Source organism: Martes martes, assembly GCF_963455335.1.
Source record: "Martes martes genome assembly, chromosome: 5".
NCBI lineage: Eukaryota > Metazoa > Chordata > Mammalia > Carnivora > Mustelidae > Martes > Martes martes.
In genome coordinates, this window is record NC_137892.1 from 87,453,433 (window position 1) to 87,470,211 (window position 16,779).

Genomic DNA, 16,779 nt, shown 5'->3' on the forward strand with positions numbered 1-16,779 from the left:
AGTATAAAAACCTCCGAAGGCAGGGGAGCTGGAGGCTGGGGATTCCCCCAGATAGGGACTCAGACTGGACCAGATGCAGAGAACAATGGGCCTCCAGGCTGGAGAGCAGGAAGAGAAGGGGGAGGGAAGCCACATGGTTAGGTCAGAGAGATCCCGCGGCTTCAGAAGCCAAGGCCATAGGCACCCTCGTGGGTCCTTGTGAGCAGGGACAGCCCTGGGGTCAGTGCAAGGGCCAGAGCTACAAGGTGAGACTAGCTATTCCATTCTAAACACCCACCACTCACAAAACGTCATTGCCTGTCCCTCTGAGCCAGGACCCAGCCCTTCATGCATCATTTCATTTGTTCTCACAGTTTCCTGCTGTGAGGGCTACTATGCTTATTCCCGTCCACACTCTAAGGATGAAGTGGTGGACGCCCAGAGAGGGTAAGTGACTTGTCCCGTACCACCCAGCTGGTAAATTGCAGAGTCAGTATCTGAACCTAAGTGGTTTGGCTCCGATGGCTGCACTCCTGATCATAGCTGCTTCCCGAGAGACAAAAATGGGTGATCAGGGAAGAGTCAGGACTTAGAGGTAGATGAGTGTGGGGAGAAGACTGGAACAGGAGAGGAATCATGGGGATATGAAGGAAACAAAGAGAGCAGCGGAAAAGAGCATGACACGCCCGGGAGGGGTACTGGGGTAGGCAGGGTCTCAGGCTCTCTGCCCACTTGCCTACACAGTGGCTCCCTTTCCTTCAGGGGCCGCCTTGCGTGGATAGCACCTTGTTGCCCTGTCCCGGAGCCCCAGCCCATCCTCCTCCACCGCAGACCCCTCGGGCTTCACGGGAAGCCCTCTTTCTCTAATTGGCATTGAAACTCACAGCCCTCCCTTTTCCTGTAGGTGGGGTTTCCATAGGAAAAAGCTGCTTCTCCATTTCCCCAGCCCAGCAACTGTTTGGAAGTCGGATCCCCACATCCTGCTTTACTGGGTCAAGTCCCTCTTGGACCGGCTCTTGCCCATCATTTACTGAAGGGGACCCGCGGGTGCCCCTGTGCAGGGTGTCCCTTGGCAATTTCACTTCGTCAGTGCATGGACCTCTGAGATCTCTTCAAATGAAAATGGCCTTGCCTGGGAATCCTGCTACTTCCATCATCATCTAATTATGGGACGAGGCTGTGACAGCAGGTCTGGGGGCAGGAGAACGGGGCTAATCGGGCTCCTCGGGAAAGCGTGGAGGACTTGCCTAGCCTTTGAAGGACTGTAGTGGTTTCTGAGTCTAGCCCATTCTGGCGGTAAGCATGATGCGACTTCTGCCACTTCTGCTGGGGCTTTTGGGGCCAGGTGGCTACTTTTTCCTTCCAGGGCATGGTCAGGAAGTGGCCACTCTCACTGTGAAATACCAAGTGGCAGAAGAGGTGCCGTCTGGGACGGTGATAGGGAAGCTGTCCCAGGAACTGGGCTGGGAGGAGGGGCGCGGACAGACGAAGGCTGCCTTCCAGGTCCTGCAGCTGTCTCAGGCACTCCCCATCCAGGTGGACCCTGAGGATGGCCTGCTTAGCACGGGGAGCCGGCTGGACCGAGAACAGCTCTGCCGGCAGCAGGATCCCTGCCTGGTTTCCTTTGACGTGCTTGCCACAGGGGACTTGGCTCTGATCCATGTGGAGATCCAGGTGCTGGACATCAATGACCACAAGCCACAGTTTCCCAAAGGTGAGCAGGAGCTGGAAATCTCTGAGAGTGCCTCTCTGCGCACCCGGATCCCCCTGGACAGAGCCCTGGACCCAGATACTGGCTCCAACACCTTGCACTCGTATACACTGTCTCCCAGTGAGCACTTTGCCCTGGATGTCATCGTGGGGCCAGATGAAACCAAACATGCAGAACTTGTAGTGGTGAAGGAGCTAGACCGGGAAATCCACTCATTTTTTGATCTGGTGCTAACTGCCTATGACAGTGGGAACCCCCCAAAGTCAGGCACCAGCTTGGTCAAGGTCAATGTCCTGGACTCCAATGACAATAGTCCTATGTTTGCGGAGAGCTCCCTGGCACTAGAAATCCAAGAAGATGCTGCTCCTGGTACTCTCCTCATAAACTTGACTGCCACAGACCCTGACCAAGGTCCCAATGGGGAGGTGGAATTCTTCCTCAGTAAACATGTGCCTCCAGAGGTTTTGGACACCTTCAGTATCGATGCAAAGACGGGCCAGGTGATTCTGCGTCAACGCCTAGACTATGAAAAGAATCCTGCCTACGAGGTGGACGTCCAGGCAAAGGACCTAGGTCCCAATCCCATCCCAGCCCACTGCAAAGTCCTCATCAAGGTCCTGGACGTCAATGACAATGCCCCAAGCATCCACATCACGTGGGCATCTGAGCCATCTCTGGTGTCAGAGGCTCTTCCAAAGGATAGTTTCATTGCTCTCGTCATGGCAGATGACTTGGACTCAGGAAATAATGGTCTGGTCCACTGTTGGCTGAGCCAAGAACTGGGCCATTTCAGGCTGAAAAGGACTAATGGCAACACATACATGCTGCTAACCAACACCACACTGGACAGAGAGCAGTGGCCCGAATATACCCTCACTCTGCTGGCTCAAGACCAAGGACTCCAGCCATTATCAGCCAAGAAACAGCTCAGCATTCAGATCAGCGATGCCAATGACAACGCACCTGTGTTTGAGAGGAGCAGGTATGAGGTCTCTACTCGGGAGAACAACCTACCTTCTCTTCACCTCATTACCGTCAAGGCTCATGATGCAGACTTGGGCCTAAATGGACAAATCTCATACCGTATCCAGGACTCCCCAGTTTCTCACTTGGTAGCTATTGACTCAGACACAGGAGATGTCACTGCCCAGAGGTCACTAGACTATGAACAGATGACCAGTTTTGAGTTTCGCGTGATCGCAGAGGACAAGGGTCAGCCCCAACTTGCATCCAGCGTCTCTGTGTGGGTCAGCCTCTTGGATGTCAACGATAATACCCCAGAGGTGATCCACCCTATACTCAGTGATGGAAAAGCCAGCCTCTCAGTGCTCGTCAATGCCTCCACAGGCCACCTTCTGGTGCCCATTGAAACTCCTAATGGCTTGGGACCAGCAGGGGCTGACACACTGCCACTGGCAACCCCCAGTTCCAGGCCATTCCTTTTGGTTGTCATTGTAGCAAGAGATGCAGACTCGGGGGCAAATGGAGAGCTCCTCTATAGCATTAGGCATGGGAATGAAGCCCGTCTCTTTGCCCTCAGCCCCCACCTGGGCCAGCTGTTCATCAACATCACCAACGCCAGCAGCCTCATTGGGAGTGAGTGGGAGCTGGAGATAGTGGTGGAAGACCGTGGCAGCCCCTCCTTGCAGACCCAAGCCCTATTGAGGGTCTTATTTGTCACCAGTGTGGATCACCTGAGGGACCGGGCCCAGGAGCCTGGGACCCTGAGCACGTCAGTGCTGACGGTGATTTGCCTGGTTGTGCTGTTGGCCATCTTTGGGTTGATCTTGGCTCTGATCATGTCCCTCTGCAGGACAGAGAAGAAGGACAACAGGGCCTACAATTGTCGGGAGGCTGAATCTACCTACCGCCACCAGCCCAAGAGGCCCCAGAAACACATTCAGAAGGCAGATATACACCTTGTGCCTGTGCTCCGGGGCCAGCCAGACGAGCCTGGCGAAGTCGGGCAGCCCCACAAGGAAGCAGGTCAGGAAGGGAGGATGGAAGCGGGCTGGGATCCCTGCCTGCAGGCCCCCTTTCACCTCACACCAACGCTGTACAGAACCCTGCGTAACCAAGGCAACCAGGGAGCACAGGCTGAGAGCCGAGAGGTGCTGCAAGACACTGTCAACCTCCTTTTCAACCATCCCAGGCAGAGGAATGCCTCCAGGGAGAACCTGAACCTTCCTGAGCCCCAGTCTGTGATGGGACAGCCACGCTCAAGGCCCCCCAAGGTTACGGGCAGCCCCACAGAGAGGCTGCCAGGAGACCCAGGCATCGAGGAGACCCCACTGAGTCCACCGGCCTCCTCTGCAACCCTGAGGCGGCAGCCGAATCTCCATGGCAAAGTGACCCCCGAGAAAGAGTCAGGTCCCCGTCAGATCCTGCGGAGTCTGGTCCGGCTCTCTGTGGCTGCTTTTGCAGAGCGGAACCCTGTCGAGGAGCTCACGATGGATTCTCCTCCTGTTCAGGTACCCGGGTGTGGGCAGCTCTCTCTGTGGTCACCCTGGGACCACCACATCAGACACCCCTATTACCCTTATGTTTGTCACACTCGTTCCTTAGGCTCTCCAGGGACTTTATGATACATTGGCGGCAGTGGGTGAGGGCACAGCTCTAGGGTTAACAAAATCTAGCTGTGTGATCCTGGGCAACTTATTGTCTCTGAACCTTCGTTTCCCTGTCTATAAAACAGAGATGATGGTAAGAGCATCTGCCTTGCAGAGTGGTCCTGAGGATTTGATCAGTTAATCCCTATAAAGCAAGTACTCAATGTGCCTGGCACAAGTAGACACACAGCAAAAGGCACATTTGAGAATACAAGCTTTGGGATAAGGCTGCTAGAGTTCAAATCCTGACTCCACCTCTTCCTAGCTATGAACTACAGGAATGTCACTCAGCTTCTCTGTTGAAGATATCTATGTTAATAGCACCCATCTCCTAAATTTGCTTGAAGATGAAATGAGTGCACTTAAGGCCTGGAATAATGTCTGGCACACAGTCAGCACTCAGCAAATGGTTACAATGACTTCCGCAAAGCTCTTCATCTCCTCCTGCCCTCTTCTCATCTGGGCAGCTTTCCTATGAAGCTGGCCAGCACAGGCATCATTGACTCTGGGCTCAGGGGCTGCATTTGACTTGCCTGAGACTAGAGTGTGATGGTGAAGCCTACGGCAAGGGGCAATGGAAAAAAATCTCAGAACTTGGAAATCTGATCTGGGTTCACATTTCAGCATAGGCACTCAGTAGCTGCTCAACCTTGGGCAAGCCTGTCCAATATCAGAGCCTCATTTTCTTCAAATGGCAGTTATGATGCCAAACTTACCCTGTGTCTGCCTCCCAGGGGTTGAGGATTAAATGGCATAACAAAGGACAAAATAGCTAGTGATCTGGGATTTACTAGACAAAAATGGGAAATCTTTTTCAGGGACGGTACCTGATCTCACACCCACATCTGCTCCTCTGCACTTAAGATAATTTTCCCCGTGCCAAGGACGCCTGGGTGGCTCAGTCGTTAAGTGTCTGCATTTGGCTCAGGTCATGATCCCAGGATCCTGAGATCCAGCCACACATCGGGCTCCTTGCTCAGCAGAGAGCCTGTTTCTCCCTCCCCCGCTCCCCCTGTTTGTGTTCCTTCTCTTGCTATGCCTTTCTCTGTCAAATAAATACATAAAATTTAAAACGATTTATTTAAAAAGAAAAAATTTTCCCTGTGCCAGGCTGCCCGCTCAAGACACATGTGTGTTTGGCCAGGCAATCGACTCAGGTTTCCTGTGGAGCAAGGACACAGCTTCCTTCCCCCATATCCTCCCCAGGAAGCCACCTGGAGAGCCCCACGGCTCTCTTAGGAGTCTTACCCTGAGCCCTCTGTAGCTCCAGACGCTGCCCAGAGCCATTCATTCATTCATTCATTTATTCATTCTTTAAATGCATACTGAGTGAGCTTTTTGAATCAAACACTGTGCTGGTTATTGTTGAACAGAGACAGCAGAGAGCAGGCACTGGGGGTAAACCCACTGGGGTGATGGAAAGAAGGGTGCCCTGCTGAGATCAATGTGAGGTTAAAAGGCAGCTTGCCTAATGCTCATGTGTTTCCAGCAGCACAGTGCCACAGTGAGTCAGATCTGGGTTTAAATTCTGGCCCTTCCACTAACTGAATGTGTAGCCCCTCTGAGCCTCATATTCCACATCTGCAAAATGGGTATGATGGTATCTTTTCCCTAGGGTTATTATAAGAATTAAATGAGGGGCACCTGGGTGGCTCAGTGGGTTAAAGCCTCTGCCTTCGGCTCAGGTCATGATCCCAGAGTCCTGGGATTGAGCCCCACATTGGGCTCTCTGCTCAGCGGGGAGCCTGCTTCCTCCTCTCACTCTGCCTGCTTCTCTGCCTACTTGTGATCTCTGTCTGTCAAATAAATAAATAAATTTAAAAAAAAAAGAATTAAATGAGATTATATACCACACTAGAATTATTAAGTGCTTGTCAAAAGATCTATTAATAAATTAATCATATGGGTTCCCGGCTGGCTCTTGATCTTGGGGTCATGGGTTCAAGCCCCACAGTGAGCACAGAAATTACTTTAAAAAAGTTTTAGGGGCGCCTGGGTGGCTCAGTGGGTTAAAGCCTCTGCCTTCAGCTCGGGTCATGATCTCAGGGTCCTGGGATCGAGCCCCGCGTCGGGCTCTCTGCTCAGCGGAGAGCCTGCTTCCCTTCCTCTCTCTCTGCCTGCCTCTATGCCTACTTGTGATCTTTGTCAAATAAATAAAATCTTTAAAAAAAAAAAGTTTTAAAAAATAAATAAATGAAAGATATACTTTCACTCTTTTGATCCTTATAACTGCAACCCACATGGACCTTGATATTATTCCCTTTTTACTGCTGAGGAAACTGAGGCTCAAAATGCTGAAGTAATTTCTCAAAAAAAAAAATCCAGAGGGAACTGGGGCAGGGGCAGATTTAGGATTTGAATCCAAGTCTGACTGATTCCAGAGTCTACACTCTTAACTATGAAGAGACCCTGAATGACAGCGCTATGCTCAGGCCGTGGCACTCAGGGAATGTCCCTGAACTACCAGCTAACACTTGGAAGAGTGGCAGGTACCTTAGGAGGGCTTTGGGGCCTGGGTCAGGAGATGTGATCTGCCTTGAGGCAGGCAACTGGGCCCCAGCCCTCTTCCTATTGTCCTCTGAGGTTGGCACTTTCTAGCTGGAGCTGCCCAGAGAGGCTGAGCTGGCCTTCTCAGAGAAGACAGGGAAGATTCAGGGAAGACTGGCTCCTGGTAGGTCCAAGAGCCAGAGGCAGTCTTTCTAAGAGAAACAGCATTTTCTCTGAGCATTTTAAATTCTCATACCACTGCGTGAATTAATCCTGACTGCCCTGTGAAGAAGGCTGGATGGGTATTTTCAGCTCCAACTTGGAGATGAGGAAACTGAGGTCTGAGTATGTCTAAAAACCTGCCTGACATTACACAAACTAGAAATGACCTTGAACTAGAACTTAGCCTCCTGAGACTTGGTGTATTGCCTTCGCCTTCAGAAGGCCCTGCGGGGTCTGGCCCTGACATCTCGGCCAGCCCCGGAGCCATTCCACAGTCTCCCCGAACCTCCACCCTCTCCTTCAGACTTTCAGCCTGCAGTGCCTTCTGTTTTCATTCACACTCTTGTTGAATGAATGATTGAATGATAGCCTTTTGCTTTCTCCGCAGCAGAGCCTTGCATCTGGCCCCACCAAAACTGGCTGAGTGTTTGAGTACCGCTGAAGGTGGGGAAATAACTCCTTAAGATAATCCTTTTCAAAGTAAGAATGAGTTTATGGTCAGGAAATGCCCTTTTCAGCCCCATCCCACAGATTCCAGCGGGAGCACCTTACTCAGAATGAGAAAGAGGGGTGGGCCTAGGGGATCCCTCTTCTCTCCCTCAGACACCCAGGTCCTGCGGTGTCATGACAAAGCAAGGATCCTGCCTGCACAGTTCCCTGCCTCCGTCACCATTCACCATCCCCCATCTGATCACACAAACATCTGAAGCTGGAGGAAAGACTATAAAAAGAAAGCGCCGGCATTGAGGGAAACATCCGGCAAGGAAGTGTGCTGGGTTGGAATTGTGTGGAGTCAACAGATTTTTCCTGTCTTGCAGCAAATCTCCCAGCTGCTGTCCTTGCTGCATCAGGGCCAATTCCAGCCCAAACCAAACCACCGGGGAAATAAGTACTTGGCCAAGCCCAGCGGCGGCAGGTAAGCAACACATGGACCCACAGGCTTCTCAAGCCCCCCACCGGCTTGCCTTCATCCCTGGAGCCTCTGTGATCTGAGGAAGGGTGAACACATCCCAGACAGCAGGCCCCTGGGAGAGCAGCGGACAGCATCCTTCCCCCCATCCCAGGCAGCATGGTCCCGGAGCAACTGTATTTATAGTTTTTACAGGACCCGGAGTCTCTAAGGAAATGACTTCATCCCTGAGGCTCTATCTGTCCCCTGATTGCAGAGGTGCTAGGCTATGGGCTTTAAATGTGTAAGTTTCAGCATTCTTTGTCTTGACTCTTAAACATAATATGAAGTTTCCCTGGCTAAGGACATGAGTGTGTGGGTGTGTTCTTTTGGGCAGTCCTGGAATTAAAGAGAGCTCAAGAGGACATCTAATCTAACTCCTTTTTGTTACAGATGTAGAAACTGGGGCTCTAAGTAGTTTGATAAAACCCAGCTATGCTCAACTTGAGGAAGCCAGGTAAATCCTTGGGGCCTCAGTTTCTTACCTGTAAAATGGAGATCATCACATATCCTTGCCAGGATGGGGTAAGGATTTGATGAGCAAATGTATTTTAAGCCCATAGCCCAGTGATTGGAACATAGAAGGTATACAACTGATGCTAAAAGTCCTTTCCTCCCAAAGTGACTTTGTTCATGGTCACATAGCCAGTGAGTGGCCAAGCTGAGACCAGCTCAGGGGACCTCACTGACTCCAGGTTCAGTGCTCTTGCCCTGACAACTTGTAGCTTCTTTTTTGCAAATCTGGTGGGAGGTAGTGTAGAGTAGCAGTGAGTGCACACACTCCATAGCCACATCAGCCTGGATTTGAATTTTTGCGGGATCTTGGTCAAGGTGCATAATTTTCACAAGTCTTAAGTTTTCTTATTCACAACATAGGAATGATAACAAGAGAACTCCTTTACAGATATGAAAAGTTTAAGGATAAGGTGCCTATACCTTGCAAAGCATAAGGCCTGAGTCAGAGTGATTGCTTTATAAACATTTGTTGTTTTCATCAGGACTTGCAAACTTGCTGTCTCCCTACTGATCCCTTCATGACAGCAGAAACAGTCACAGAAAAAAAAGCAGAAAGGACCCCAGACCTTAAAGCCCTTTAAGGAGCCCTCCCACCTGCTGGAATGTGGGGCCAGACCTGGCTACCCATATTGAGGCAGTCCCAGGAACTGGCCTATTCCAAGGGGCAGGCAGGGTCTAGGGGTGGGGGTGGGGGGTGGCGGGATGGAGACCACAGGATTCAGGGAGAGTCTCAGTGGCCTTCTGTGGCCTCACCCCAGCTGCGTCCTCTTCTGCCCTGCTATTCTGGTCTGGGATTTGGCCTCAAATAGGGAGGAGGGAACATTCAATCACTTTGTCCACAAAGTATTTATGAAGCACCTACTATGTGCCAGGCCCTGTTCTGAGCTCTGGTGACCAGGGAACGAGACAGACAAAAATTTCTGCTCTCACTGGAGCTCATACTCGGATGGATGGAGGTGGATGGATTGGCGGAAGGACAGATGACTGCGTTATCTCAAGCTGAGTTACTACGCTCCTACTCTGGGCCCGGCAATGTGAAGGAATGGGAGGGATGATGGTGAATAATGATATCGATGCATTCATTGTTTCTTCTATTTGCTCAGTGCTTACAAGGGGCTGGGTACCAGTTTCTTTGCATACACTGTCTCATTTTGCCTGCCCCTTGAGGTGGGTGTTATTTATTACCTTCATTTCACGGATGAGGCAACAGAGGCCGAGTAGGCAGGAGGCCTGGGACCAAGTAACCCAGGTCGATCTGACTCTGAAGGCCAGGCTATGTATGCACCTCCTTATGTGGATGGATGAATGCTGGCATGAGTAGAAGAAGGCTCATGAGCAGGAATGAATGAATCTGTGTGTGAATTTCCTCCCTTGTGAACTGGCTGGCTTCCTTTACAGGAGCACAATCCCAGACCCAGATGGCACAGGTGCCAGGGCTGGTGGCCAGGCAGAACCAGACCAGGAGGAAGGGTGCTTGGATCCTGAAGAGGACCTTTCTGTGAAACAGCTGCTAGAAGAAGAGCTGTCAAGCCTGTTGGACCCACACACAGGTAGGGACTCCTCAGGATTGCCCTGAGCCTGCTTCTGTACTCACGGTCCCCCCAGCATGTCTAGTTGTCAGCCTTCTCCACAGGAGAACACAGACATTCTCTTTCTGGGCAGGAATATCAGCAAAATTTTACTTTCCCTAACGCTTCAGACAGTCTTCATTTGTTTAAAGATCAGATTCTACTTTGTTTATCCATTTTAAAAATCCTAAGAATAGTAAATGAGCTCTTGGTGTGTGCCAGGTACTAGGAAGTATCCTGTACACATTAGCTCAGTTAAGCTTCCAAAGAGTCTTTGGAGGTAGATGTTATGAGCTTCAATTTAGAGATAAGCAAACTGAGGCTAAGAGAAGTACCACAGCCTGCCCAGAGTCACTTAGCTCATCAGGGACTGATGGGGAACCAGTCTGGGTCTGCCTGCCATCAGGAGACCTCTCCCTACTTCCTAAACCACCCATTGTGTTTCTTTGGTGGGTTTAAATATCCTACCATCCTGAGAACTGAGTCAACTCTTTAATGTGTTAACATTTCTAATTGAAACAAAAATAACATTTTCTAGAGAAACAATTCATTTTGACAGTTACGTCCATAGTATGGACTTTAACTCAAGAATATGCTAGCTGGGGCACCTGGGTGGCTCAGTCAGTTAAGCATCTGACTTTGGCTCAGGTCATGATCTCAGGATCCTGGGATAAAGCCTTTCCCCCTATCCCCCGTCCCTCTGCCCACCCCCCATGCTCTCTCTGTCTCTATGTTTCTCTCTCTATAAATAAATAAATAAAATCTTTTTAAAAAGTAAAATAAAATATTAAAAATTTTTAATAAATAAATAAAATATTAAATATTAAATAAAATAAATAAAATTAAATTTAAAAATTAAAAAAGAACGTGCTAACTGGACACTGGTGAGCCTCCTTTGGGTAACACACTATACCTCTGTCCATCCCTACACTGCGGTGTTCTGTTTCTTTAGTTTAATAATCCATTTCTCAACTGGACATATCCTATGTGCTCCATCTGGCTGCAAACACATTGAAAGCATGGCAGGGGCTTCCTTTTCCTTGGTTAAAAAAACACAGCTAACATTTATTGAGGGCTTTCTATGCGTTAGTCCCTGTTCTATGTTCCTCATGAGAAAATCTGATGAGATAGGAATTATTCATTATCACCATTTCATAAAGGCAAAACCGAGGGGCAAGTTTGTTTAATAATTTTCCCAAGGTTGTGCAGAAAATGGTTACTAATATTGGCAATGTGGCTCTATATTAAAAGTAAGTAAAATTAAATCTAATTAAAATGAAGTCAAATGAAAAATTCAGTTCCTCAGTCATACCAGTCACATTTCAAGCACTCAGTAGCCACATAAGGTTAGCAGATATTGCTTTGGACAGCACACACATAGAAAGTTCTATAGGACAGCATCGTCTAGACTCTACAGCTGTGAGGTCCAATGCAGTAGCCACTAGCCACATATGAAAATGGCAGTCACAATCAAGATGTGATAGATGGGGGGCCCTGCCCAGCTCAGTGGGCAAAGCATGCAACCCCTGATCTCAGGGTTGTGAGTTCAAGCGACACATTGGGCATAGAGATTACTTAAAAAAGAAAAAAATATATTAAAAAAAAAGTCATCCATCCTCAAGCCCCATGTTGGGCATAGAGTTTGCTTAATAAAAATAAAAAGCATAAAAAAAGCATAACTTACTATTTTTTAAAAAAGATATGATAAACATATAAAACACACTTTCAGACTTTGAAGACTTAAGAATGTAAAAAACTCATTAATTTAAAAAATATTCATGACATGATAAAATGATATTAAGTTTAAAAATGTTTTACAAATTGATTTTACCTTTTCTTTTTACTTTTTTAACCTACCTCCTAGAAAATTGAAAATGACCTCTATGGCTCACAATACATCTGTCCCAGCCAGCTCTGGGCTGGAACCTGTGGGCTCAGCTGCCACATGGTCCTGCTTCTCTACGGCAAAGAGGGCATGGAGGATAGTGGGGGATGCTGAGGGTAGCAGGGATAGAAAAACCTGTGCTGCTCACAGGACAGGGCTACCAGGGGCTTTTGGTGAGCTTGCTGACCCCAGGGGTCATGGGTACATCCATCTTATGATGTGATGGGGACATTTTAATGGTTATATGAGCTCAGTGAATGCTCATAGCAACCTGACAAGAAGAGTATTACCATTTCACCACTTTATGAGAGACGAAGGAGGCTCAGCGAGGTTAAGCAATTTTCCCAAGGTCACACTGGTCATAAATGGCAGAGATGAGAAATCAAGCCCAGGCCTGCCCAGCACCCACCTGCCTCCAGGTGGACTCCCCATTGCTTTTCAGCCATTCTCACACACTCTAGCGATTTTCTAATTCCAAGCTTCATAAGCTCTCTGACCCTGGTACAAAGGCCTGATTCTGTAACCAAAAGAGTTTCAACCTTATTACCCCCGAGGCTCAGGGAACTAAGGTTTACATTCCCCAAATGCCCAGGGTTAATGTTTATGTTCACTGAGTCATTCAAGAAATGCTCACTAAGTCCCAGGTGTGGCTGGACCAGGTGGGAAGAGGCCTGCCCTGCCTCACAGCCTTCAGGACTCCGCCCTGACAAGGCATGATGGAGACTCATTTCTCAATATAAACCGCCATTAGCTGTATTTTGGAATAACATTCCCAAATTACAATAGTAACATTTGGTTAAGGTAGAAAAATGCAGGTAAATGAGAAGAGAATAAATCACTTCTGTCCAGGGGTTAATTCCAGTTAACATTTGACATACCTCCTTTTAGTCTTTTATTATATGCACAGATTCTAAAGCAACTCACCTTAAGCAAACATTAAACGCATGCTAAAGTGGATGTTGGGCTTTTTTTTTTTTTTAAAGGCACAATTTCTTAACCATAATACAGACTTTCTTTCTTTGGCTTGGCCTCTACCATCCGGTCTATGGCTAGTTTTTTGAGATAGCGTTTTTGTTGAAGAGATGGGAAAAGGAAAAGTGTGATGGTGGTATTAAGGATCCAGGGGACAGTTTCTCACTGCTCCCCTTCCCTTTCCTGGGACAGTGCTTAGGCAGACAACCCCTTCTCAGCCTGCCTCTGAGCCTGTTTCCTGTGGCCTGAGAAGCAAAGGTGGGGAGTTTAGGGCATGGTGACTGTACAGACCTTCGAAGGCCTGGGGAACCCAGAGGCCACAGGTGCGTACCCTCAGCGCCCTGGGGGAAATGGGGGGAAGCTACTCAGAGAGTGGGTAGGATGGTACAGGCATATGGGGCTTCAAAGTCATCAGATATGGGGTCAAATCTGGGTTTGGTTGCCTAGTGGATAGGTGATTCAACTTCTTGGAACTTAGTTTCCTCATCCATAAAAAGGAATAGCACTCTTCCCTTCAAAGGTTTATGCGGAGGTTAAATAAGAGGATTCCATAAATTGCTTGGTGGGGAAGAACTTAATAAATGGTCACTATTACTATGAATACAAACAGAGGGCAGCACCAAGCCAGGAACTCCAGCCTTGCCTAAGAAAAGGGGTGTCCCCTCCCTCCGCAGCTACTGGCAGCCTGAGGGAGTGAAAAGCCTGGCTGAAGACACCTAGCTTGAAATACAGCAGGATCGGGAAATTCTTTAGAAAAGGGCCAATTTCTAATTCTAGGCCTCCTTCCTCCTCCTGCCTCCTCCCCACTCAGCTCCTGCGGGTACTTCAGTCGGCAGCCTTCCTGCCCAACAAGCTTCCCTGTCAGGGCCTCTTCCTTCCCGTCCCCCTCTGGGCTCCCCGTCTGTCCCCCGCCATTTCCCTTCCCTCCTTTGTCCGTAGCCCGGGCACACAGCCCCGCCCTGGGCTGCCCGGCCCTGCCCCGGGCCGGCCCTCACTGGCTCCCCTCCTCCCCGCGCAGGCCTGGCCCTGGACCGCCTGAGCGCCCCCGACCCGGCCTGGATGGCGAGGCTCTCTTTGCCCCTCACCACGAACTACCGCGACAACGTGTTCTCACCGGACACTCCCGCCGTGGAGGAGCCGAGGACCTTCCAGACGTTCGGCAAGGCGCCGGGGCCGGAGCTGAGCCTGACGGGCACGCGGCTGGCCAGCACCTTCCTCTCGGAGATGAGCTCGCTGTTGGAAATGCTGCTGGAGCAGCGCTCCGGCGTGCCCGTGGAGGCCGCCTCTGAGGTGCTGCGGCGGCTGTCTGTCTGCGGGAGGACCCTCAGTCTGGACCTGGCCACCAGCGGGGCCTCGGGCACAGAAGGACAGGGGGGCCCGGGGGGAACTAAGGGGGCCGGGGGCAGGACTGGCAGCAGCAGCAGCAGCAGGGGCCTGTGGATCCAGGAACCAGGGGCCCTGGGGGACGGCAGGGAGCCCAGGCCCTGAGGATGCTGGGACATGAGCTGCTTTCTAGAATCTTTGAACTCGAGGTCCAGAGGTGGCCCAAGAACTTTAGGGTGACCGATGGTGCCCCACAGAGGAGGCAGGGGCCCCACAACTAATGGATGACTGATCAGAGCAGCTCCTTGTTAGGGGCTGACTCTGCCTGTGAATTTTTTGGAGGATGGAGACATTTGTGGCTGAAATGAGTGTTTGCAGGCAAAACACATGTAGAGCACAGAGGGTCGGTCCTCCCTGTGGAACAGATGCCAAGGAGTATCCTAAGCAAGAAAGGCTGGCCTCATCACATACTTGAGGGTGGGGGCTGGATCCTGGGGTGCCAGGTGAAGCTCTCTGACCTCCCAATAAAGGAAAAGCGCTGGCTTATTCTCCTGTGTGCACCTGTCAAGAGGGGGAGGGAAGGGTAACAGAGCGAGGGTTCCTTGTTGCCTGTTCCCTGGCAAGGAGGTACGCTGGACCTGGACAGGAGTAGGGCACATGGGTACACAGAGGTCAGTACACAGTGATGAACACGTGGACCCTTGACCCCACTTCTCTATTGCTACATTATCAAATAATCTGCTTCTCAGCTGCAAAATTAGGGCTAAGAAAAGCATGACTATTTATAGAATGTTTATGTGAAGCAGGCCCCAGGCTTTACACTAGGATTTAATTTAATTTTCCAACAACCCTGATAGGGAAGTGTTATCCCTATTTCAGAGACAAGGACAGGAGGTTTGGAGAAATAGAGGGTCTTGCCCAAGATCAAGGGTAGAGGCAGAGGGGCACCTGAGTGGGTCAGTTGGTTAAGCGTCTAACTCTTGATTTTGGCTCAGGTCAAGATTCCGGGGTCATGAGATAAGCCTAGGTCGGGCTACTCCTGCTCAGCAGGACGTCTGCTTCTTTCCCCCTCTCTCTGTCCCTTCCCCGGCACATGCACACTCTCTCACTCTCTGTCTCTAAAATAAATAAATACATCTTAAAAAGAGAGAGAGAGAGAGAATAGAGGCAGAGCCAAGATTTGGAACTAGGCTTGACCAACACCAAAACCTATGCCCTTGAACTTGATTCTAGACTGCCAACCAAGGAAAAGAAAGGAAAAGACCCCACAGGTGAGCTTTTCCAGTAGTGAACTTGTCTGTGTTCCCCTCATGAAACACTTGAACATTGCTAAAGCTGCTCAGGCCAGCACGGCTCTGCATTTCCAAGAGGGACTTGGATCTGATCTGATGCAGGCCTGGGCCTCTGCAGGCTCCTGTCCTTTCCCAGCTATTAGCCCCTCAGGTACAGTAGTCATCTTCATGGACCCAGCATTCGTGGGTAAACCTTCCTCTGTCGTAGCAGGTTTGGGCCCATGAATTCAGGCCCTAGAGGACAGTGTACGAATGCGGTCTATGAAATTGATACTGACAGCAGCAAAACTTCCAGAGCAAGAGGGAGCAGAGAAAGAGCCCATATTTTTCCAAGGCTCAGCCCTATAATTTTCCTGGAAATTTCCAAGCAGTCATTCAGCTAGCCATTCAGGCCTCTCAGTAGCATAGGGCTGTCCTTGACACTGAAGGCAAAAATTCCTCTCTGTGCTCTTCCTTCCATCCCTCTTGGAGGCCAATACTCATGTTCACTGTCCAAAGAAATGGGCCAATCATACTCCTCACCAAGGATAACGAAAGCCATGTAAACTTGGAATCCAATGTGGCACCATTATCCTGTTATTCCACGTTACAGATGATAAAAATGAGGCTCCCCAAAGTTAAGGGCTCAAAGAGCAGAGTCTCTGGGGCTCTGATTACGTCACTTCAGGCGCCAGTGACTTCCTTCCAAGATCTGTGATTTTCAAGCTGTTGGGCTCCCCAAGCCAATGAGAGAGGCCAGGGGAGACTCAGCAGGCACTGAGACCAGCCTGGCCAGCCAGGAGACTGACCCAAAGCAACACCTGATGCATACTTACTTGTTGAAGGCAGGAATGGACAGATACATGACTATATCAGTGTTTCAGAGTCCCTTTTTATCTGTATTGGAGCTCTAGCTAAGATGTCATTATAAAGAAAAAACAGTTTCCATTATGTGAAATCAAAGCCTAAAAACCACAGAACTGGAGTAGACAATGTTGACTGCCACCACGCCCCTCCTCAATTTTGGATTTTTGACACAGGGCTGGTGTTGGGAGGATAGAGAGAAGAAGAGATGAGGGAAGAGGCAACCTAAGAAACCTGGCACCTAGTTACTTAATTAATTAAAAAGAAACCTGGAAGCATGGCTGTCAGCTGGATCGTTGGATACCCTGGATCACGGCTTCACTCTAGGTCAGAAGTCCTGAATCTGTAGTCCTTAGACCTCATGATTACTAGGCAAATCCTTGTGTACAGAGATTTTTCTAGGCAGAGGATAAGAAATCCTTA

At 49.7% G+C, this 16,779-nt stretch overlaps 1 protein-coding gene across 1 annotated transcript; it reads left to right on the forward strand.

Annotated features, from left to right (window-relative positions):
- The first annotated feature begins 1,255 nt into the window (after positions 1–1,255).
- Positions 1,256–14,770, forward strand: PCDH12 (protocadherin 12). The gene is made up of 4 exons (XM_080803875.1): positions 1,256–4,161; positions 7,827–7,924; positions 9,872–10,023; positions 13,917–14,770. Exons 1-4 carry the CDS (start codon positions 1,282–1,284, stop codon positions 14,384–14,386), a joined length of 3,600 nt encoding a protein of 1,199 aa, XP_080660001.1. The 5' UTR covers positions 1,256–1,281; the 3' UTR covers positions 14,387–14,770.
- Positions 14,771–16,779: the final 2,009 nt, after the last annotated feature.